This window comes from Kogia breviceps, chromosome 7 (genome assembly GCF_026419965.1).
Source record: "Kogia breviceps isolate mKogBre1 chromosome 7, mKogBre1 haplotype 1, whole genome shotgun sequence".
In the NCBI taxonomy this organism is placed as follows: Eukaryota; Metazoa; Chordata; class Mammalia; order Artiodactyla; family Physeteridae; genus Kogia; species Kogia breviceps.
Window position 1 is genome coordinate 81066473 of NC_081316.1, and position 24223 is coordinate 81090695.

The window sequence follows — 24223 nt, forward strand, 5'->3', positions numbered from 1 at the left end:
AAATCTATAATACCACTTCTAGGCCTCAAATCTGACCTCAGGTCTTGAGATATGGACTAAGCCTGTTTACCTGACTGTGTGTCCTGCCTACCCCTCTGTTTCACACGATTCTTACAGCTGCCCTATCAATGCCTCTAAAGACCCTCAGCTTAGTGCAGCCCCCATGCCTATTCCCTGGAGCCATTGTCCACTGGGTCGCTGATGCTCTGCGGGTCCCAGAGAGTTCACCCATCCTAGAGCTCATCGCTCCTCCATCAGGCAGTTCCCAGCAGAAATGCCAAAACAAAGGATGGCAAGTGGGGGAAAGACCAGTACCAAAAAGTGGATAATCCAAACTGCAGGAAGTGGGCAAAGAGAAGACGAACTCTCCTGGACCGCAACATGATTTTACAAAGTCAAAATGGAGCAGCGGCAAGGCTCTATCGCTCCCACAATCTCACAGTCTCTTGCACAGACAAACCATTCAACCTACCACTGCTAGAATAGTATTCCCTGCCCAGTACCCTTCCCGCACTGTTACCCTAGTCGAGCCCTGCCTGGCCTCTCAGCTCCGTCTCCTGATCCACATCACTCCACCCAGACTCACAAGTCTCCTCCGAGCTTGTTGAAGGTGCAGGCCAAGGCCACCACCTGGTCAGTGGCCCGGCTGATGACGGGGACACAGAGCATGGCCTGCACCTCGAAGCCCAACATGCTTTGCAGCTGTTGCACATCCTCCTGCAAAGGGGAGGCAAGGGGGAGGCAAGTCAGGGCAGGGAAGGAGGGAATATGCTTCCTTCCCCCACCCTCCACCACACTCTGCAACAGGAGGGGCTGAAGGGCTCATGCAGGGTGGGAAATGCTATGACATGGGGTGGGGTCTTGTCTCCCCCCACTCCTAGGCTGCCCTGGCCCAGAGACTCTGGCCCTGGGAACTGGGCAGTGGGCTCTCCCCTTGGCTCCCCACCAGTCCAGCCAGGCCATGGCTTACAGAGGTGAGATCTTTCAGCTGGATAGACTTCTTGTCTTCCACCACCTGGCCCAGTCGTCCCATCGTCAACTGGGGGAGTGAGGAGAGCTAGTCAGGGCCCAGCTCTTCCCAAGATCAGGCGATGTCAGACCTCTTCCCCCCCAAGTCTGGAAGTTTCAACTACCTCTTCAGTCAGTCCAAACCGTGGATGGAGGAGTGAGGGTGGGGTGAGGGTGGGGGAGAAGGTTCTTGACCAGAATCTCCTATGGAGGACTTGAGGGTCTTCCCTAACTAGGAGAGAGGAAAGCAGAATCCAAGGATTCTCACTGATCTTAACAGATTCTAAGAGAGCCAAATGCAGAAATACTCCAACAGAAGTGAAATGGTCCCAGGTGAGCCTTTCTGTAGATTGTGAGAGATTTCTCCTAATGGCTCCTGATCATGAGACGTTGCGATCTCTCACGTTTCTAAGTAGACCCCAAGATCCAGATAATTCCATCAGATTCCAAGAGATTCTAGCAGATCCCGGTCTCTATGGGCAGATCCCAGGAGAGCCTAGACGACTTTAACTGCTTCTGCAGACTCCCACACAGCGGGTGCGGGACTCACCGGAAAGCTGATTTCTTCTTCCAGCACTTTATCTCCAATCACCTGGTGGGCAGAGCGATGTGGACTGGTTAAGGATGGGCAAGGTTTTTCCTCTCAGAGACCCCCGGTCCCTCGCCCTGCTCCACAGTGGACCTGGGCCCTCACCTTACAGGAAAGCTGGAGATTGTCCTCAGATACCAGCAGGAGGCAGCAGCGGGATGCCTCGGTCTCCTGCTGCAGCTGAGAGGGAGGGACACGGCGAGAGGCTGACTGTGGATCTGGGAGCAAACCCACTCCCCACCCTCTAGCCTTTTTGAGGTTCCTCGGGTAGGTGGGGAAGAAAAGAGAGGCAGGACAAGGGAATCTGAACTGAGATGGACGGCTCACAGGGACTTCGGAGGGAGGAGCACAGTAGATGGGGCACAGGGACTCACGTATTGGAGGACTTTGAGCTGCAAGGAAGAGGCATCCAGGTCGTAGAGTTCCCCTGCAATGGTGGGGCGCGGGTCAGAGAGAGCGCCCACAGAATCCCCCAAGGGTGCGCGCCACCCTCAGGCCCCGCCCACCCACGGGCCCCTCCCTTCCAAGCTCGACCCCGCCCCGCCCCGCCCCCAAGGACCTGCCCCAGCCGGGTCCTCACCGCAAAGCTGCAGGATCTTTCGGTCTTGGTCTGTGTACGGAACCCCACCCTTCTGGTTTCCGGCCGCCCCCTCTGGAGTATTCTGGACCGCTTCCGGGGCCGCGCTGGGCCCGCGCTGCTGCAGGGCCTGGACCCTCTTCAGGGCCACCAGGGTCTGGGACGGGTGGAGCAGTCAGCCAGCCACACGCCCCACCTTTATCGCCCTTTGCTCGAGCCCTTCCCTCTGCCTGCGGTGCCCATCGCCCCCACCCCCCACCCGCGTCCCAGACAACTCACACCTCAGCGCTCCACCCTCCTGCGGACTCCCACTGCTCCCAGAGCGCTCCTCGGTCCATGATCAGATAAGTACAGGGTCTGTCTCCACGCCTAGCCCCCAGACTCGTACAAGGCAGAACAGGGTCAGATTTCTCTGTCTCTAGCACCCACGGGGAGTTGTAAGTTCTTGTTAAAGTCACAAAATCATAAAATCTCCAGGAAGAGCCTCAATATCATTATGTAGATAGTCCTTCCTAAGTATTAACAAAATATTTGACTCCCCTTATTTCACCAGTACCTTCAGTAGGTCAGTGCTATCCTTATCCTCATTCTCTGATGTGAAACTGAGGCTCAGAGAGGTTAAGTGACTTGCTCCAGGTCACACAGCCCAAAGGTAGTGGACTGGAACCCAGGTCTGTCCATCTCCCGGGCCACATCATCTTCCCATCAGTTGTGATGAGGGCCTTCAGCAGCCCTCATCCTACCCCGGCCCTACCCCCACTCACATGCTTCTCCACGGCTTGCAGGCTCCACTCCTCACTGTCACTCAGCTGACCACAGTGCACCTGGAGGGGAGTGACAAGGGGACCAGCTGTGACCTACCTCCCCTAGCCTCTTGTCTCTACCAGAGTGCCCTCCCCATGCCCGGCACACACCTGTCCCCACCAACACATACACACTCTCGTCTGTGGGCCTCAATGATAAGCCCATCCTCTGACCAAGCAGATGGCTTCAGGAAAATCCCCTCTTCCAGGAAGCCTTCGAGGGCTAATCCAAAGAAGTGGAACTTTTCTGATCTCTGCCTTTTCAACCACTGTTCCATCTACAAGCACAATCCAGGTGTATAGTGAGGGAAACGGGCTGACCTTGGACCCCTCTCCATCTCTCAGACTATGGAGCCCTTCAGGCCCTGATTATGGATTCAGTGGTATTAGCCTCAGCCTCCCAGCTCCATCCTTTCTGAGTTGAGATTTGAGCTGCCCCTAAGTCTGGGGTAGGGGAAGAGGTCCACTATTTATGATGCATCTGCTGTGAGTAAAGAACTTGGGAGGATGAATGAAGGAATGAATGAATGGAGTGATAAGGTGCTTTGCCTTGCATGTGATTCTCACCAACAAGTAAGGCAAGCTTCCACCTTGCAGATGAACCAAGGCCCAGAAAGTTTAAGTGACCTGCCCAAGGTCACAGAGCAGAAAGTGGCAGTTGGGACAGCACCACCCACTCCCTCCCCTTCTCTGCCCACACCTTCCCTTCTCCAGATCCATTCTCACCATCATACCCATCATCCTGTCCCTCTCCAACTTCCCTGCGCCAGTCACCTGGAATCCCCTCAGCCCATCTTTCATGCTCTGTGAAGTCCCTTCTCCCAGCCCTGCTTGGGTGCTTGGTGAGGAAAATGAAGGGGGGAGCACTGCAGGCCCTGTCAGCAAGCCTCCCCACCTGCGTCAGCAGCTTCCTGGGCACCTACTCAGAGCTGCTCACCACCTGCAGCGCTCACCACAGTGCTTGCACTGGGGTCCCCTCCTTCATCCTCCCTCCCCACTCAGCAGCCCCTGCCCGCCTCTGCTCTGAGTCCCCTGCCAGGAGCAGATGGAGAGGAGGAGACCAGCAGGTGCTCAGGAAGCTCACAGTCTGGCTGGGGTGGGATGGAGTGGTGGATGTGATGAAGGGGGTGCAGAACTTCATACCTGAGGAAGAAGGAGAGGGCAGATTGAGTGGGTGGGAACTTATAGGCTGTGGGAGCTCAGAGTGGGAGGGCACCTGGGGGCCTTCCAGAACTGGGAAGACAAGCAGAGCCCGGAGCGGACACTGCAGGCGGGAGGCTGTGCTGGCAGTGCTGGGTAGTAGGTGGTATGGGGAGATGAGGACCCGGGCAGTGGTGCGGTCCGTGGTGCCACAGGGCGGGTGCAAGTCTAAGGAATTGGACTTTAGCTTGATTGTACTGGGGATCCACAGCAGACTTTAGCATCTGTGGGCCATGGTCTACAAAGTAGGGGGAGTTGCGGGGAGCAAGACTGGAGGCAGGAAGACCTGGAAGAGGGCTGGGCTGCCAAGGGTGGTTTGAAGGTTAAGCTCTGGATGAAGCTCCACCTATGACTCCTATAAGACAGGTTGTTGAAAGGCTCTGGGAGCATGGTTCATTTGCATATGGTTTACAGAAATATGTGGGCATTTCACTGTTAGTAGATGGGGGAGGACATCCTTCTTGTTCTTTCCACCTGGACTCATCTCTCAGGAAAAGGGAAAGTTGGGACCTCTCTAGGGCTGTGGGCTTCCTGGGTTGGCAAAATAGCCTGGTTCCAGTACAGAGCTGGGAGACTGAATGAGAGCCTCAGAGGGCTGGAGGGAAGGAAGGAATCATGGAGTCCTCCTCCACCCACTGGACCTACCCCTCCCTGCACACACTCCTGGGCTGCTTCAGCCCATCCCTACCCAGCATGTGCACAAACACACTACACACTTCATGGAGACCTTTAGCGCCCCCCAAAACACACACACACACACACACACACACACACACACACACACACACTCATACATTCACTGTCCCATAGAGATACTCAGGCATGTGCGCACCTGCACACCCAGACACACACACAGTGCAGTCACAGACTCGAAGACATCCACACACCCACACTCACAGTGACTGCCATCCACACATTCATACCTGTACGCAGGATACTTGAGTTCACATACCGGAGAGCCATGCACACGCTTCTGCCTGCACCCCCAACCGATATGCAAACACAATCACCAGCACACACACGGCTCCCTTCTCACCAACAGAACATACTCTTGCACCTACCTACTCTTGCTAACCAGAGGGCGGGTCTGGGGCCCAGTGGGAGCACTCAAGAGTGGGCACTGGGGCTGCAGAGAAGGTTGAAAGCCCAGCACGGCTCCCACCCCCTCACCCTCACCAAGTTCACTGTGGCTAATGGACACCACACCCCCATGTAAGGATCTGGTGTGCTGGCACAGCTCGGGGGAAGAGTGGGTGCAAATCACACATCAAATGCCGGAGACCAAGGGCTGCCCGCTCCTCAGAGGGACTTATTATCCCATAATTAAACAACAGAGCCAAAGACTCTTTCCACACGAAGAATCTGCAATTAAGGCACCTCGACCTGAGAGCTGCAGAGTCCCAGAGCTCAGCCAGGCAGCCCTGCACAGGACGGCATATTCCTCAGAGAGCCCTCCGCTGACCCCATCTCTATCAGGCCCCAACGGTCCTTGCAGGGCCCCGCTGGTTTCCTTGCTAACACTTGCAGGCATTTGCAATTCTCTCTTTATTTTGCTCACTTGTTTAATGTCCAGCATGCCCACCCCTCCAGACTGTATGGTCTGTGAAAGCAGGGCCCGTCTGGTCTGTCTCGGTCATTGCTGCTGTGTTTGAAGCACCAGTGCACAGTGCCTGGCGGTGCTCGAGAAATATGCTTTTAATTGATGGCTGGGTGAGTGGATGGATGGAAGGATGATGAAGACAAGAGCAGAGACCCAGAGAGGGGAATGAGGCTTGTTGAGGAAGGAGCTGGTGAGTCAGCCCTCCCAAGAGATCTGTCCTGCGGCACCCCCTTTCCCCTCTAGACCCTCAGTCCTCAGGATCTGGCAACAGCTGGGAGTCTGGGGCTGCCTATGCTGCCTCTCAGAGGATGTGAGATCCTGTGGCCCCAGGAGCATGGGGGTGGAGCAGCAGGATGGGATCCATCAGATGTGTATGCATCGGGGAGGGGGTGTCCCGCAGAAGAACATTTCTACTTGAGTAGGAAGGCTCAGGCTTGGAGGAGAGGCAGATGGCAAACAATCCAAATACCTTTCAAGAGCTCTTCACTGCCCAGGGTATTTGAGAAGGCGAGGGGACAGTAATTGGGAACTTCTCTTGGCAGCCAAAGCCACAGGTAGCATCTTGCTCACCAGCACACACCCCCCTTCTCAGCCTTGCCGGGATCACACTCTTCCCCCAGCACTCCACGACCCTGCCTCTGCTCATGCTGGGCCCTCTGCTGAGAATATCCGTCTCCTTCTTCTCTGCCTGTTCACCCCCTACCTGTGTCCCAAAGTCCCACTCAAATGCTATCTGCACTGTGAGGCACCCCCTGGTGCTCCAGCCTCTGCCACTAGAGCTCCTGCTGGCAGCATTCTTTCATTTGGCCAGTGGTGGTCTGAAGGTGATCCTGCCTTCCCCCAGACTGAGCTTCTAGAAGGCAGAAATGGGTCCGACTCCTCTCTCTGCCCCAGCACCTGTCCTGGGACAGGGCCCAGAGCAGAGTTTTGCTAGGGTGGGGTAATTTCAACTGATCTGACCCATCCCCTGACCAACACGCACACGCCTTTCCTACCCCCAGGAGAAGGCTGAAGCCTGGACTCCCGGCCAGACCCGAGCCACAGTGAACAACGGTCACAACAACCATCCTCCTGCCCACAAGACAACTTTCCAAGCATCTTCCCATTGCAGGAGCTGCTTCCTTACTGACCCAGCCCTCGCAGCCCCAGCACAGGAAGTCCTTCTAGGAAGCTGGCACCCCCAGACCCCTTTCCGTCAACAGAGGTGGGCGACCAAGTCATTGCCTCACACGGTGCACCTCTGCACAGTGCTCCTGGTCCTGGCCCTCCTCCAAGCCACCAGTTCTAGTACAGATTGGGACCAAAGGAGGGAGCAAAGCTGCTCTGAGAACGCGGTGCCAACAGCAGATCCGTTCCCTTCAGGGAACAGAAGCTGGGGGTGCGGGAGCAGCTTTCAGGAGAAACCGAGGGGGCCGCATCCCCCTCAATCAGGCAGATGGGGCACCGAGGAGACCAAGCCAAGTAAGTATCCCTTCCTTCCTCTCCTCTCCCCGCGGCCGCCCCCCCACGCCCACCGCCCTCCCCCGCCAGCAGCTGGGGAAAGGTCAGGCGCCTCGGAAAACTTTAATTCCATTTTCATGAGGTCGGGAGGAGTCCCCCCCTCCGCGGGCGCACCGAGACCGGCTCATTTATCTATCCGCGCCCCTGCTTGGAGTGTTGGCCGCCTCCGCGGAAGTCGATCCCCAGTGACGGCGATTTGGGGGCGCTAACCCTCCGGTTCTTAGGACTGGACAGAGATTTTGAGCGCCCACTTCCACATGGGAGGAGAGACTGGAAGAACCTCAGAGCCCGGACTCCGCAAAGCTCCACCAACCCCACGGGGGAGCCCAAAGATGGGAGCTCCGCGAGGGAGCAGCAGGGGGGCACCCTGGCCCGGATTGCCCGCCCAACTCCTCCCGCTTAGGGTTCCCCCCTTCCAGCTGAGGCCCCTGCCCCTCTGTCACCCACCCCAGGAAGCCCGCCCCGTTGCCTGGCGTCTGTCCCAGCCTCGGACATAGGTCTGGCTGGGGCCGGATGCCTTCCCAGGAGCCCTGCCCCGTGGGCCTTCTCTCCTCAAGCCGCCTAGCTCCAGCCACCCCAATCTCTGACTGACTTTCCCATACTGTCTCTGTCGGTGTCATATCTGCCCATCCCCCCTCAGTGCCTCTCAGTCCTTTCCCACCTCGCTGCATTCGTGCCCTCTTGGGACACTGCCCCCAACCCATCCTGGAGGATGCCAAAGAGGAAGTAGGGTCAGGGCCGTGTCAAGGGCTCCGAGCTGGTAAGAGTCCAGATGGGGCTTGTACATCCTTCCGCAAGTTGCTGACTGGGCCCGCGGCTTCATTCTGCCCATTCAAGGTGGGGCAGAGGGCTCCTCCCAGAACCCCATTTTCCCCAGCTCCAGCCCAGCATGCTACTCTCAACGCGCGCGTGTGCGCGCGCGCACACACACACACACACACACACACACACACACACACACACCCAGTGGGGCTCCATCCAGTGCTCTCTCCCTTGCTCCCTCCCCTGCTCTCCTCTCCCCCATCCTACCCACAACTGCTCTTACCAAGATGACTGCTGCCACAGCCCCGGCCTCCTTGTCCACCAGCGGTATGACCAGCACTGAGGGGGAGAGGGCAATGAGGTGGTCCTGTGGGGCCAGTGAGGCTCAGAGATACTGAGCCAGGACCCAGAGAGGGAGACAAAGACACAGACAGACAGAGGCCAGGACAGAGACCCAGAGAGACCCAGAGACCCGGAGAGACAGAGAGATGGGTCTTGAGGCAGTGAAAACAATGACCACAGCAACGACCCCTGCACAGAAGGAAACCCCCTCACTTGACAACTTTCTCGTGATCCTCCCAGCAACCCTGGGATGGAGGGAGGCATTCCCCTATTTTACAGATTGCGAAACTGAGGTCCAGAAAGGGGAAGTGACTTGCCCAAGATCACACAGCAAGTCAGGTCTCCTGACTCCCAGTCTTGTGCACTTTCCACATCGAGACAGAGGACAGAGACCTAGAGAGACTGAGACACGAGGCAGAGAGACATGGCGGACAGGGGGCATGGAGAGGAAGAGAAAGAAAAACAGACAGTGACAGAGAGAGCATGACAACTACAGCCCATCTAACAACCAGCACAAGCAACACCCTGTCAAGGTAGGTTCTGTTGTTCCCATTTTACAGATCAGGAAATTGAGGCTCAGAGAGGTTAGTAGCGCAACAGAGAGAGAATTAGATGGCAGGTTTGCTAGAGACACAGAGCAAGAGAAAGAAGGAGACGGAGAGATGCAGACAGGGATAGAAGACAGATGTGCTCTGGGGAGCAGGGGCCACAGTCCCTCCCTGCCCCTGCCCAGCTCCCAGCCCTTACCTTGGGTGTCAGGAGCCAGTGGAGCCACCAGCCTGGCCAAGGGCTTCCCAGGCATGTCCGAGGGGCCCAGTCCATTGCAGCCCAGCCGCTTCCGGGAGATCACAGCCTCTCTGAAAAGAGGATATGATTCTACCTCTCAGTCTCTGGATCAAAGAGGAACAGGCCCCAGCCTGGGGACACACAGTGGGCTGCACCCTGAACAAATATCTGAGAGGATCTGGACAAGTTGACCCACTGCAGGGTGGATATGAGGAGGGCAAAAATAAAAGAGTCTCGTACCCTGACTCTCCCCTCCCCATGTAGAGGAGCAGGCAGCTACAGTCTGGCCTCTGGTGCCTCCTGCTGGTAGATATGGGAAAGGCACCTTCAGGATCCCTCACAAATCCCCCAGAGCAAGTAAAGCCAAGGCTCAGAGCTAGGCTGTCTGGGTTAAATCCTGCCACAGCTACTACTTGATCTTGGGCAAGTGACCTAACCTCTCTGAGCACCCCAGGGAGAACTAGGGTGAATAGAGTAGAATCCTAAACATCAGCATCCTCAGAAAATCATTTTGGAGCAACTTTTGGTGATAAGCACAGGAAGGGGACTCCAGGAGTTTATTGGGCAATGCACGTCCAAGCAACTTACATAGATGAACTCAGAATTCGCAGTGATCCTATGGATTAAATATTACTATCATTTCCATTTTTCAGGTGGAGAAACTAGGGTGCTGAGTGGTGAAGTAACCTGTCCAAGGTCCCACAGCTAGTAAGTGGTAGAGCCAGGACTTGAACCCAGTCATTTGGCACCAGAGCCCATACTCCTAACGAGTACACTTGAGTCTTCCTAAAGACCTGAGGGGGTTGAGCCTCCAACAGGGACTGGCGTGAATGTCGAGGAGGTAAAGGGCATAGGTGTGATAGTGGGGTGGGGGGAGGTGGGAACTGAGACAGGGGAGGCTGCAGTAGGAAGAAGAATTAGTTTCTCTCTGCCCTCACCACACATCCCCCCCCACTCCCACCCCATCCCCGCCTCTGGCTCTTCCTGCTTAATTAAGCGCCTGATTTTTCACCAAATGTCACTCCCTAATGATTAATTGTCCTGGGTTCTTCATCCCTCATGCTGCCTCCACTTAATTGTGTTTGTAGGAACTGCCTGGCCTGGAGAGAAGAGAAGCTTGAGGGCCTAGGCCTCTGGTGTGTGCATGTGGGGTCACTCAAGGTAGCCCAGCAAAGGTCAGATGAGGAAAAGAAAGGGGGCAGCCTGCAAGTCACCAGATCAGGAGGTCACAGTAGCTAGAGAAATTGAGGACCAAAGAGGTTGAATGCCTCAGTCAAGGTCACGCAACATTCTGAACCCAGCCAGTTCACTCCTGGCTCCTTGGTTCAGAGTCTACAATAACCAGTGGTGTCTCCCACCTTCCAGCCCTCACACCTAAACCTTTAGGCTCCTGGAGGGCTGGGCTCCAGTTCTGAGCTGTCCAACTGTGCCAATCACCCTAGGAAGGAATAGGGAGCTAGGGTGGCAGGAGGCAACGGCAGCCACGTTTCCTGGTGACTAAGTTGATAAAGGCTGGGGCTTCGGGGAGGCAGAGGGCTGGCCTTATTGACCTTCAGCCAAACTCCTTCTAGTGAACCCCACCCAGTCACTTGGCCCAGGACAATCTGGTTATTGGGCAGCCACAAGGTGGCGGTGGTCCCTGCGCTGCTGGTCAGTAAGCGCCGCAGCTTCATCTCACTAACCCCAGACCGTGGGCTGCCTTGGCCTCTCCCCTCCTCCTCCCGGGACCCTGATGAAGGAATTGCCCTCACCCTTTCTTCTCTCCTGCACAGAACTCCTCTGTGCTCATGGCCTCATGACTCTCCTGCCCACCCCACCCCTTCTCTTAAGCTCTAGACCCCAGATACCCAAAGGCCTCCTGGAGGCCTGCCCTGGTCCCTGAAGTTGCCAGAAGCCCCAAGTCCCAACTGGAAATTATCGTCTCCACCACTTCTCCCGAAGTAGCACAACCATCCACCAGGTCCCCTGCGGCTTGTCCACAAACTGTCCTAGCTGCCTCCCTCTTCTCACTTCCCCCATCCAATGGGTGAGTCACCTCCCATGCATCTCTCATAACTGTCCCCTGCTCTCCATTCCCAAGCCACTGCCCAGCTCAAACAGAGATACCTCTCCCCTGAACCTGCAGCAGCCTCTCCCCTCGCCTTCTGCCTCCTGTCGGGTCCCTTAAATCCATCCCCCCAACCAGAGCCAGGGCAAGCGTTCTCAACTAAAATACTTACGGGAACATTCTACTTAAAGTCTTTCCACAGAGTGGTTATTTATTCCAGAGTCCTTCTGGACCAGGTTCCTTACTGAGGACTAAGAAGAGGAGTCGTGGTGTCGTGCGGGGAATGATGTACAGACCCACACTTGAGTGCAGGGACAAGGGCTCTGAGAAAGGAAGGAAGAGTGGGCCCCAGCCTACTCAGGTGCAGGACAGAAGTGGGGACAGAGAAGGCTTCCTGGAGGAGGAGATGCCTGAGTTGAGTCCTAGAGGACAAGCAGAGCAGACAGGAAAGGGTGTGCCGGCAGAGGGAACTGCATGGGCAAAGGCTCGGAGGAAAGAAAGAATGTGTGTCTGCTGGATGGTCCAACAGCAAGGAGGCTGCTGTGGCCAGGCAACAGGGAGCAAGGCTGGAGAGAGCCAGGGCCCTGAGGAGCTGGGCTTGATCCTGAGGACAGTGCGAGCCCCGAGAGGGACTTGAGCAGGAAAAGGTGAAGGTCAGTTTCAATTTCAGGCTGATCGTGCTGGCTGCTGAGTAAAACTCTCACTGGAGAGGGAGAATCTGAGAGACAGAAACCGGGTCTCAGTGAGGGTCCTGTAGTCTCAGCGGTCCCTGGACAGCAGAGGACAGGCTGGGCTGGGGCAGGTCAGCCTTGACTGGGTCTGATCTTCCACCCAGCACTGGGGCCTCCAAGGATCCTCCATCCTCAGGAGTCCCCACACCTTGGCACCAGGCCATGCTCACCTCAACCCACCCCTATATGAGAGCCCTTTTCCTCTGCCTCACCCTTCCCAGAACTGCTGTCCCCCTGGAGGTTTCAAAGATATCGGAAGGGGGAGGGGACTCCGAGGCTGTGTCTCCCCCACCCAATTGGGGCTGGGGGATTCATCTACTGCTAACATTCCCTATGACTTCTCCCCAGCTCAGAGCCCCTGCTCTGTCTCCTCTCCCCTCTTGACGGCCCCCTCCCCTGCCAGGCTGACGTTGGGGGGTGAACCTTGATGCTGGGGTTGGCCCAGCCAAAGCCCAGGGCCCGCTCTCCAGATTGAAGGCTAGTGACTCAGCCCTGGGTGCCTGGGTGGTCGTGGGCTGCCCCAGTGAAGATAAAGACAGATGGGCACAAAGTGGGGAGAGGAACAGGTGTGGATTTTATGACAGGTCCGTCCCTTTAACAACTATTTGCTTAGTGGAGAGTAGAGTCAATGGCCTGGAAAGAGTACCAGGCCCTCTTCCTCTCCTCTGAACCTCTTCTTAGGTGAGGCCCCCTCCCCTTGACTGAGCTGCCCCCCTCTCCCAGGGCCTCAACCTCACTCTCTCACTCTCACGCTTTCATCTCTCTTGGAGACAAATTATGATTCAGGCCAGGACCCCAGACCCTCCTCTCTCTCTCCCTCTCCCTCTCCCAGAATGTGAGACTCCAGAGATGGGAAAAGACCGTTCTCTGTGTCCCTTGAGATAAATCAGAGGGACAGACAGATTCTGCAGTGATTGGGGACCAGGTCAGCTCTGAGGAAGAAATTTCTTGAGGTTGGGCCCTGGGCCCCCCAAATGGTAGCAGAGGGAGACAAACAGCTGGGGCCGATGTGGGCGGTATCTCTGTTGCAGCCTGAAAGGCCACAGATTTCACTGCACACAGCAGCAAATAATCAGAGGCTTTAAGATGGCAGGAGACACAATGAGAGGAGGAAGGCGGCAGGGCTGGGGACTGAAATAGGCTGGGAGATTGGGGTAGCAAGAAGAGTGAGATGAAGGCTTCCAGGAAGCCTCTCACCTGGGCAGCCCTCCAGGATTCTCTCCCTCCAGCCCTGAAGCCCCCTTGCAGTCCTCAGGGTTTATAGTGGGACCATCCCTCAGACATCACAGTGTCCCATCTTTTCACCACACAGAAGCGTAGACTGAGGCCCAGAGAGAGTGCATGAGATTGTGATTGCAGCCATGTTGTCCCAGCTCCCAGCCCAGGGTTCTTCTCGTGGACAGACCCATCCCTGAGGGAGGCTGCCAAGACCTAGACACCTTTTCTGAAAACTGGATCCTCCTTAGTGCCGGGGATCTACGGAGCAGGCCTCCTAGCGGCCCTCTGGCTGGGCCATAGCAGAGAAGGGAAATGGGCTGGTAGAGATGGAAAAGGTACAGGGAAGGACTTTGCAGGGGAGGAAAGAGCACGAGCCCAGCACAAGGAGGCGGGGAATCTAAAACACACTGGGGGGTGAAATGGCATCCATGAGCCCACGGAGGGGTACAGGGCAGTGGCAGGAGAGGCTGGGTAGCTGATGGGGCCTCCTCACTCCCCCTTGGCCCATCTCCACCCTGCCTCCCCACACCACCCAGGGCCCTTATCTGTCTTTATGATCCACCTCTACTTCACACCTGCTGCTGTTTGCCAGCCCTGCCGGCCCTCCAGGGCTTCCTGGAGGAGTGCCCCCTCCACTGGGCATGGCCAGAGCTCAGGCTCCACCTCAGCCTGGGGCTGGTGCCTGGTCTCCTGATGGGGCCAGAGCCACAGAGGTCACCTTTGGAAAGACCCTGGTAGGGAAGTAATTTTCTCAAGGTCACCCAATGAGTACATGTGTTGGGACTTGGGGGTGGAGGGCAGTCAGCAATCATTAAGCTCCTACTGTGTGCTGGCATGGGGCTAAGCCCTGGGCAGCTATGATCTCATTAAGCTAATAGGGCCCACTGTTAGCTCCATTCTGTAGATAAGAGAACAGGTTTGGAAGGGGATACAGTGGGGCAGGGATGGGGCCGGGCTAGAATCCAGGCCTGTCTAACTGCCATTCAAGTGCTCTTGCCTCTTCTACAAACCTCAGTCTCACTCTGAGCCGAGGAGGTGGGCTCACCACCAGACACGTGGTGGGTGTGTGGGTGGGCAGAGCACAGATTTCAGAAGAGAGGACTGGCCCTGAACCTTCACCCCCAATGCCTGCTGGTGGGATGCCCCACTGCCTCACCCCTCTTGCCCCCTCACTTGCCTCACCTCCTCGGCCTCCTGGGATTTCTGAGCCCCATCTCCCAGCATGCCTCCCCATTTCCACTGAACTCTGGGCTAATTGCATTGGAAAATTCACTTTTAATTGATTTTTTTTTTTTTTTTGTACCTTTTCCAAAGGCTTTACTGATCTGAGGTGGCTGGGGGCAGGAATACTGAAAGGGCTGCTGATGCAGAGGATCTGAGCCCCCTCAAAGATGCCTGGACCACACGTGCCCCCCCCACAACCTCCATCACGTCCCCAGCTCACAGTAGAAAGCCTACGGGGAGCATCACAGGCTCAGGAGCAGAGCAAACCCTGAAGGATGCTCACCTCTTGCCTTCTGAGCCCACGATCCTGCATCCCTCTCCCAAAAGAGCCTTCCCAGGCTGCTTTGAGGAAACTTCCTGGATCGGGCAAACTCATATTAAGTTCTTGAGGATTAGGGGCTAATTAGGGAAGGCTCAGAAGGGACATTATAGCATTTTTTTCCCTTAGGATTCCAAAGACCTCCCAGCCCTATCCTGCTGTCTTATAGATGGGACACTAGAGGCCAGAGGGGGCATGACTGGCTTGGTTTACACTGTCCTCAAGGGGAGGAGTTGTCAGGAGATGCTGAAGGGGACAATGTCACCCACCACCCACCCCATGAGGGAACCGAATGGGAGAACAGGAGGTGGGAAGGCTCAGAGCTGTTGGAGGGGAGCCAGCCCCTTCCATGGGGAAGCGCCAGAGGAGAGAATAGCATCAAGGAATCCAGGGTTCCGAGTGCCAGGAGGGGCCTCGGGACCACCAGCATCTCCAGCATCAGGACCTCTGGCATTCTTTCCATGGCCTCTGTGAAAGGTGAGTATCTTGCCAACCTCAGCTACTATCTGAAAAAGCCACATCCCTGACTGCTTGGCCTGTTGGAGTGGAGTGCTGCCTTCTGGTAACACCCCCGCTGGTGTCCACTCAGCCCTCAGCTCCTGACCCTGTGCTCTCTGGGCCCACAATGGCCCTGTGGTGCTTAGAAGGCAGTGCCCACGTCCTGCATGGCCTGCCCTCCTCTGGACCAGCACCCCTGCCTGTCAACACTTTCTCATCGGACAAGCTCCACTTCCCTTCACTGTCCCCTGGACATCCAGGAGCCAGGAGACCGTGTCCCAGACCTGGCTCTGCCTCACACCAGGTATGTGGCATTGGACACGTCTCACGATGTTTGCCCATCTGGAAAATAGGGAGGCTGAATTCAGTAAGCTCAGAGGTATCAAGGGGCCATAGGGTGCTGAGCCCATGTTCCTAAAGTCTGTGATTCCAATATTCTATCATAACGAAAATAAAAACAGACATTTAGCATTCATTATGGATACAGTTTTAAGTGCATTACATGTGTTAAACTCATTTAATCATCCCAAGAATCCTCCCATAATAGTACCATGAGGTAAGTACTATGATTATTGCTATTTTAGTATCTTTTTTTTTTTTTTTTTTTTTGCGGTACGTGGGCCTCTCACTGTTGTGGCCTCTCCCGTTGCAGAGCACAGGCTCCAGACGCGCAGGCTCAGCGGCCATGGCTCACGGGCCCAGCCGCTCCGCGGCATGTGGAATCGTCCCAGACTGGGGCATGAACCCGTGTCCCCTACATCGGCAGGCGGACTCTCAACCGCTGCGCCACCAGGGAAGCCCGATTATTGCCATTTTACAAGCAAGAAAATCAGGACACAGGGAGGCTTGAGTACCTTGCCCTAGGTAGTAAATGGGAGCTGGGATTTGAACCCAAGCGGTTGGGCTCCAGAACCCACGGAGGGACGCTGCTTCTGATCTCCCTATTCTCAGAGTTGACACCATGCAGGTCCAGCATTCTGTGATTCCGAATTCTATGATTCTGTGAGAACCTGCCAGGCAGTTCTCATAGCCTGCTGGGGTTCTAACTGATAAACTGTAGCCCTGATCTTCTAAGACTTGCTCTGAGGAGGCTACAGTGATTTAGAACAGCTCTCCAGGAGAAAGCCTACCACTTGGCACTTTCCCTGTGCCATCCACTCCCCCAGCACAACACAAGAGAAGACAGTGGACCCGGCCACTGGAACCCCACCTGGCAGGGAGGCTGAGGTCAAGGTCAGATGGGGAGGGTCAGACCAGACCTTGTGGTCACCCTTGACTGTGTGAGAGGGCAATGGGTGGAGAACAGCTCACCGCACTTTCCCCTCCTGGGGCAGCTCATGGCGGGGCTCCTCACACACCAGCCGGGATTCCCCATCCAGCAGGTAGGTGTAGACAGTCTCCTAGGACAGAAGGCACTCATGAGATCCTGAGGAGAAGACCTCCCAGCTGCCCAGTCCCAGCCTGACACGGGTCTGGATGACAAGGTCACAGGCATCTGTTTGTCTGTCTTTACTCCCCAGGTGATCCTAAGTGCAGTCAGGGTAGGGAGGCTCCCTTATGACCTTAGCACTTCACTCTCTCCTCTTGGAGGGGTTCTGGGCAGGCAGTGACCCATCACCCTGCTGGCTTTCCTTACCTATCACCCCACATCCAAGGCGCTGGGGAGAGTCTGAAGGGCTGAAGGTACACACAAATCCCCCCAACCCCACAGCCCTGAGATATCTCCCTGCCAAGTCTCCAGCCTCAGCAAACAATAACTGAGTGTCCACTCAGGGCCGTACTGCAGGAGAGGCTCAGAACACCCTGGAAGCTTCCCTCCTACCTCAGATACACAAACAACTCTACAAGAAATCACAAACTGTGACCCAAGCCAGGAGGACTTCCTGGAGGGAGTGACTTTAAAGTTGTAACTGGAGTGGGAATTAGACACATTCAGGGAGTGGGTGAGGCACAGAAGAATGGCTTCTGGGCCGAGTAATAGATATGTAAGTGTAAAGGGCCCAAAGCATTGACAGACCTGATGGTGGGGGCAGGGGGCACCGGAGGTGGGCTTGGGGTCAGCCCAGTGCTGAGCTGGAAGGGAGCTGGGGGAGGGTGTTAGGGGGAGGGGCTGCTGCTGGGGAGGGAGGGGCTGGTGAGCCATGAGACAGGGGCTGATTTGTATTTTGGAATGATCACTCCCCAGAGTGAGATCAAAGCTCTGGTCGAAGAATGTCAAGTCTGCAGCTTGTCAATCTGCCCTCCCCAAGGGCCCAGAGCAGTCCTGCCTTCAGTTCTAGACCATGTCCTGGCAGAAGCACTTGCCCTCACTGACCCACAGGAGAAAATCCACATTCCCTCCAAGCAGGACTGGCTACACTTAGGTACCCACAACCAACACAACCTGCAGAGCATCTCCACTGCCTGCATTGCAGGTGATGAGGGAGACCCAGAGGCTCAGCAGAGCCTACATCCCATCAAGGGGGCACCCTTGTGCCCAGCTAAGTATCCTGAGAGGCGTTGTCTTCTCAGTGGGAGAATGGAGGGCTCTCCTCTCTGCTAACTGTATCAGGGAGGGCTTCTGGAGGAGGTGACATTGGAGCTAAATGTTAAAGGCCCACCCTCAGTAAGTGTGGAACCCTTCTCAGCAGAAGCAGTTGCCTTTCACCACTGTGACAGTCCACAATCCGGTCAGACACTCTTGTTGCCTTTGGCTGTCCCCAGCCAGCCCCTCACCCTCTCCCAACCCCCAGGAGATATCCCAGTCTCGCTTCAAGAGAATCTGAGCCATGCTGAGTGGTGGCATGGGCTGGAAATGATAGGGCCTGAGGAGAGTGAGAAGGGCAGAAACAGGAAGACCTGGAGCCCCTCTGTCCTCCTGGGTGAGGGTCTGGTCGAGGAGCTCAGGGATGAAGAAATCAGTGGGAAGGAAGCCACCCACGCCTCATCTGTCTCCAGCCTCCTTCTTTAAGCAGCCTGGGAGGGGCCTGAAGGATTTGGCCCCCCAAAGAGGTTAAGACACTACCCAGCACCCAGGGTCACACAGGGAGTCCTGCCCTGGCAAAGAGAGCAGTGGGCAATCTGAGGGTGGGGAGGCAGGGAGGAGCCTCCCACTCCCTCCCTCCCAGCCCTCTGGGTTAAAATTAGCTGAGTTTATGCAGAGAAGGAGGGAACCATTTCAGACACATCAGCACCATCTGCATTTGCGGCTGCCTGCCACAATGGGTGCTGATGAGGGAGCCAGGTGCCAGCAACTCCCCTCCCTGGGGCGGGGGGTGGGGGGTGGTAGGGAGACTCCTCCCCCATCTCCTCACCCCTCCTGAGGGGTAGAGCATACCTCCCATTTTTGGAGGGCTGAGCCCTTCCATGCAATCAAGGCAGCAGGGCTCTGCAAAGTCAGGGCTTCCCTAGCTCATACAGGTCTCCGGGGTGGGCCGAGGCAGACATTTCCCACTGTCCCAGGAATCTAGTCACCTGGACCAGAGCTGTCTTCCCAACCCCCAGCTTTGGGGATACGATTAATCCAGTACAGGGAGTCTATGCTGGCACAACCACCAGGCATCCTGCCTGTGAAGACCAGGCCAGTCACATCCTCCTCCCCACTCCCAGCGCAGCCTCGCAGACGCTGACCTGCCATCCTCCCCACCTCCTCTTTTCCAGATGTTTCTCCACCCCAGGCCAGATGTTGCCTCAGTCCCATCTCAGGGAGGATTTATTTTGGGAGCCAACATACTACCCACTTCCTACCAACTTCACAGTCAATAAAGCTCACTCATTAGCCCTCCTTCTGGGCTCTGAACTTCCAGGAGGTTTTGAAAAGGCAGAGCTGAGGAAAGGGGATGGGGGTGCTTAGGTGCCAAGCCCCATTTGTTCCTGTCATGCTGTGTGACCTTGGGGGAAGTGCCCTCCCTCTCTGGGCCTTGGGTGGTTCATCCATCCAGCAGATTCAGACACAATGGGCTCTGCTGATGGCTGATGTCTAGAGTAGGGGAGGGGACATTCTAGGCTATAGGGACTCAGTTTAGGCATCTCCTCCTCTATGAAGTCTTCCATGCGACTTAGGGTAAGTCAGAGCCTCCCTCCCTGGACTGACAGTCCCTGCTTCCCTCTATCTGGCACAACTGAGACATTTCTGCTTTGGGTCTTGAGGGCCAGTTTATCCATCCTACTGCCTAAGGGATGGACAGTGGCCACTGGAGCCAGGTTGGGGAGTGGCCTGGGGCAGTTGAAGAGAGTCACAGTCTCCCCCAATCTGCAACCTCATCTATGGTGTTGGGATGGGTCAGAGAGAAGCTTAAAGATTTCTAGAAGACACCTTGTCCAGCCTCCTGACTCCAGACAGGACACTTTAACTTGGCACAGATCCATTCATCTAGGCTGAGCCCCATTTCAGCACCTCCCATACCTGTCATCAAGGAAGTTCTTCTACATGTCTACTTTCAATCCTTCCTGCTGTACATATTCCAAAGCCCACCTGACTCCACTATGTCCTAGCTATTATCCTAGGTGAATCTATTCCATTATCTGAGACATGATCTTTCCAATTAAGCTCTAAAGCCCTTTTTGTCCCAGACATTCCAGGATTCCTATATAAGTTCATTTTGGGGGCTTAGCTTCAGTCCTCCTCCTCCAGGAAGCCCTCTCAGAACACTCACCCAAACCCTTCACGGGGGGAGGGGAGGACGTGCTTCTTCTTTCCTTCTCAACCCTGTAGGTACAGCAAGGAGCTGGGCAAAGGTTTAGCGGGGCAGGGGAAGCATGGGACAAGGCACCTACCACTCTGGGGAGCACAGCTGACAGGGCCTCTTTGACAGCCCATTGCAAGCCTGCAATGTCGATGACGGAGCCCAGGCTCAGCAAAGCATCCTGAAAGAGAGGAAAGGGCAGTGAGGGCCTTTTCCAGGCAGGCCAGGGCAACCCCCCTACCCAGGTGGCTGGGAACACAAACTCCCAGCTTAAACCAGAGCCCAAGGCTCTCAGACACTTGAATCCCAGGATCTTAGGATCTCAGAATCCAAACAGTCTTAAGGCCCTAGAATGTCCAAGTCCCCTCATCTTACAGATAGGGAGACTGGGGCTCAGAGAAGGGCCAGGGACTTAGCAAAGAATTCACAGTGAGTCAAGAGGTCAAGTCTAGACTAGACCCCGGGTCTCTTGTCCTTCAGACAAGGACAACTCAGGAAAGCAGGGGAAGTACAAGCTTCCACATTAATACAAAGCAAAACAAGCAAACAAAAAATCCCACATTTGAATCCTAGCTCCACTATTTATTAGCAGTGTACATCTTGGTCAAGTCATTGAGCCTCAGTCTTCTATCCGTAAATTGGGGGCAACTGAGGCTATCTCCCCCTACAGGCTAGTGAAGATAAAATGAAACTGAGTCCTAGAAGTGCCTCACAGGGTGCTCACACACATAGGTGCTCAGCTAAACATTTGCTGAATCTGGGTCCCACTCAGTTTCCTGAGGAGGGAGGTGGTTCACACAGTCTCATTCGTCAGCCTACTGAGGGGCTGGGAGTAGCAAGAATCCAAGGGGTGCATGAGCCCACAAGATGCGAGAAACACAGGCCAGCCCCTGGCAAGATAGAAGGGGAAGGAGAAATCAGCCTTGACTCCCTCACAGCCTTCCCGTCCCAGGAACAGTCCTCGTCCTTGGAGAGCCGGAACAGAGACAAGAAAGGTCCCTGCTTCTTGCTCTATTAACTTGGCCAGAAGCATGGGGATCAAAGAGAAAGGTAATGCAACAGAGGATCCAGGGCCAAGGCAGAATTGTGACTCACACCATCCACTCAGCTATGCCTTCCCCACTAGCCCCTGGAAGTTCTTTCTGATGTCTTTCTTGTGGATGGCTGAGTTCATAAAGCAAAGAGATTAACTGTAGGATGCAGGCCACACATGGCGTGGCCCCATTCTTGTGAAAGTGATATGAGATTGAGGGTCTTAGTGGACCACAGGCTCAGCATGAGCCCGTAGTGTAAATGTGGCTGGTAATATATTAAAATGCTGAAACTGCAGGCCGTATTAATAAAGATCCATTAACCTAAATAGAGAAGAGAGTTCCTCTACGTCCAGGGGCTGATTCAATCATCCCCAGTGCACTGTGTCCCAGGTAAGGACAAGATGAGACTCTTTCAGAGGAGGTGACCCGTGTAAGGAGGGAACTGGAAATCAAGTCCTGCATGTCACTAAACTTGGAGAGTCTAGGGGTGCCTAGCCTGCAGCAGAGCAGAACCCAGGGGTCTCAGTATTTGACTCCAATATCTCAGGCTTTCCTGGGCAGGGGGACTGGACTCTGTGGTCCTGGAGACAGCCTGGAGACCCATAGGATTTCACAGGAGGCTGGGGTTCTAACTGATAAACTGTAGCCCCGATCTTCTAAGACTTGCTCTGAGGAGGCTACAGCGATTTAGAACAGCTCTCCAGGAGAAAGCCTACCACTTGGCATTTTCCCTGTGCCATCCACTCCCCCAACACAACACAAGAGAAGACAGTGGACCTGGCCACTGGAACCAGTGGCCCAGTGGGATTGAAAGAACTTCTTCCAGGCAGAGCCACACTGCACAGGCAGAGGCCACCAGGAGAGAGAGAGGAAGTGAGCTCCCCATACCTGGGGGTATGCAAAAATGGCTAGATGCCCATTTTTCAGAGTGGCTACAGAGGGGAGTCCTGCACTGGGGTCCAGATGAAGCCGAGGGTCCAGGCTTCAGCTCCAGATTTCACCTTTCATCTCCTTGGCTTCAATTTCCTCCCCTACCCCACCTCCCACTCCCACCCAGTCCTGTGTTGCAGGATGGGGGGCAGTAATGGGCTTTCTCCACACATGCTCACTTGGCATTGCTTTCTCAACCCCCCAACTCCTCTTTTATCCCCCTCACTGCTCAAGTGAAGACACATTTTGGTCGTGAAGATCTGTCTCCATCCTAGGACATCAGAAGTTACGCATTCCAAACAATACAATCCCCAAATTGGATCAGTTGTCCTTTGACCCTTAGGCACTCCTCATCACAGTTCACACACCCTCAGCACCACACATACGCAGCCACACAGCCATAATCCTTCACATCCTCTCAGAAACACCCCAGCCTGCCTTCAGACACCCTCTAGGTACACGTACAGGTTCATACAGGTGCAGCTACTTCCTTATGGAGTCACAGGGCCAGGACTCAGCAACACCTGCACGCACAGTATACATAAGGGCTGTTGTGGCCTTTCGAGGTCAATTCTGCAGACTAAAGCGGGGAGGAAGAGCTGATGCCCCAAATAATCCCCAAATAAAGTCTGTCAACCCAGGCTACTCAGACTGGGGTTCCCAGGGCTTGGGTCCAGAAGATGGTGCTGGCTTATGTCTGTTCCTGCTTGGAGACAGTGGGGATGGACAAGCTAAGCCCTGAGGGGCCCTGCCCCCCAGTGGAGTTTATGTGTATAGTGTGGAAGTTGGAGAAGAGGGGCCAAGGTGATGGAGTAAGCTCTCATGTAGGGGGAGACATTTCTCAAAGCCACAGGCTTGGGACAGCTAAGTGTCCCCATTTGACAGATGAAGAAACTGAGGCTCAAAAAGAAGCAATGCCCCATCTGTGGTCAGCCAGCCAGTCAGGGCAGAGCCAGGTCCAGAACCGACGACTCTGGATCTCCAGCCTCTCTCTTGCTCCTGCTCTGCACCCGACCCCCAGCTCCCTCCTCAGGGGGCTTAGAGAGAATAGTTTGTCCTTTGTTCTGATTGGTGGCTCCTCGACCTGCCCTTTACTTGGATTGGGAAATGCCCTGAACTGTCCTTTACTGGAATTGGTGGGTGCCTGTCTGGCCTTTGCTTGGATTGGTCAGTTTTCTGTGACTCCTCAGGCAGAGGGCAGGATAATGGCAGTGAGGGGGGGGAATGGGAAAGGAAACTTGGGGAGAGTTGGGGCAGCAGCAGGGAGGGGGCCCTGAGTGGGCTGGATGCAGACATGGCCCATGAAGCCCGGGGCTCTCTGCCTGGCAACCTTCCGTCCACCCACCTCCTGGCCCTGCCCTGCCTGCCCCAGGATGGGGGTTGTTGAGTGCAGGAACCACAGCTGGGAAAGGCCACTTCATACCTGGCCTTTAAGACTTGCTCACATGCCACCTTCTCATTGAATCTTCCCTGATCTCAAAGCAACTTCACCTCCTGCATCAACTCAGAGAGGAAATAGCTCAAATTCCAAAGTCCATGGGGGGCTCAGAGGACAGAGTGGCTGTCCCAGTGAAAGGAGAAGAGAGAATCAATGGAGCAGCTGAGAATGGGAAGTAGGGAAATTCCCAATTTGGAGGCCCAGGTGGGGACAAACAAGGCTCAAGACAGAGGTTAAAACCCCAGAAATCTTAAAAAGATGAGGAAAGTACAAACAGAGCCATACCTGTTCTCATGAACGTCTACACATGTCATACATATACATACTGCCATGCACACACCCTCACACAAACACGCACACACATGGATAAAAATGTAACCCGATATACAAAGCACACAAAAATATGCACTTAGGCATGTACACACACGCACATGCACACACACACACACACACACACACACACACACAGCCAGGCTCAGGGTGAGGTGAAAGAGGTCACATTTCCTGCTTTTGCAGTTTTTTTGAACAGCCATCAGTACAAATATCAGCATAACAACCAGCATTCCCAGACCCCAGAGGAGAATCTGTGGTGTGTAGAAAAGAGCAGCGATTTCCAGTCCTGTCCCAGATTGACTACAGAAGCTCTGTGTGGCCTTGGTAGGTCCTTTTCCTCTTCTGAGCCTCAGTTTCCTCATTAGTAAAAATGGGTCCTTCCAGCTTGCAACATATAGTTCTATGATTTTGTGTTTTAATTCAGTGAGGATGGGTGGATGGATATGTGAATGGATGGATAGATGGATGGATGGATGAGTGGGTGGGTGGATGGATGGATGGGTGGATGGAGCCTTTCTACTTTCCCCAGCTCCCTACCTGCAGCTGTATTGTTGGAGGTAGGTCCACTCAGCACTATAGACAGTGTCACTCCCACACACTAATCTTTCACCTCAGATACC

At 55.1% G+C, this 24223-nt stretch overlaps 1 protein-coding gene across 3 annotated transcripts in view; it reads right to left on the reverse strand.

The window, feature by feature from the left end:
• PDE2A (phosphodiesterase 2A) overlaps positions 1-24223 on the reverse strand; it is a 92348-nt gene that overhangs the window by 11932 nt on the left and 56193 nt on the right. For all 3 annotated transcript variants that reach the window (XM_067038828.1, XM_067038829.1, XM_059068971.2), the window contains 11 exons: positions 19960-20049; positions 16516-16604; positions 9129-9238; positions 8323-8378; positions 2939-2998; positions 2178-2331; positions 1972-2024; positions 1703-1777; positions 1559-1600; positions 971-1039; positions 587-717 (listed from right to left, as the gene is read on the reverse strand). In XM_067038828.1, the coding sequence (XP_066894929.1) occupies positions 587-717; positions 971-1039; positions 1559-1600; positions 1703-1777; positions 1972-2024; positions 2178-2331; positions 2939-2998; positions 8323-8378; positions 9129-9238; positions 16516-16604; positions 19960-20049 (929 nt within the window). The remainder of the gene's footprint in view (positions 1-586; positions 718-970; positions 1040-1558; positions 1601-1702; positions 1778-1971; positions 2025-2177; positions 2332-2938; positions 2999-8322; positions 8379-9128; positions 9239-16515; positions 16605-19959; positions 20050-24223) is intronic.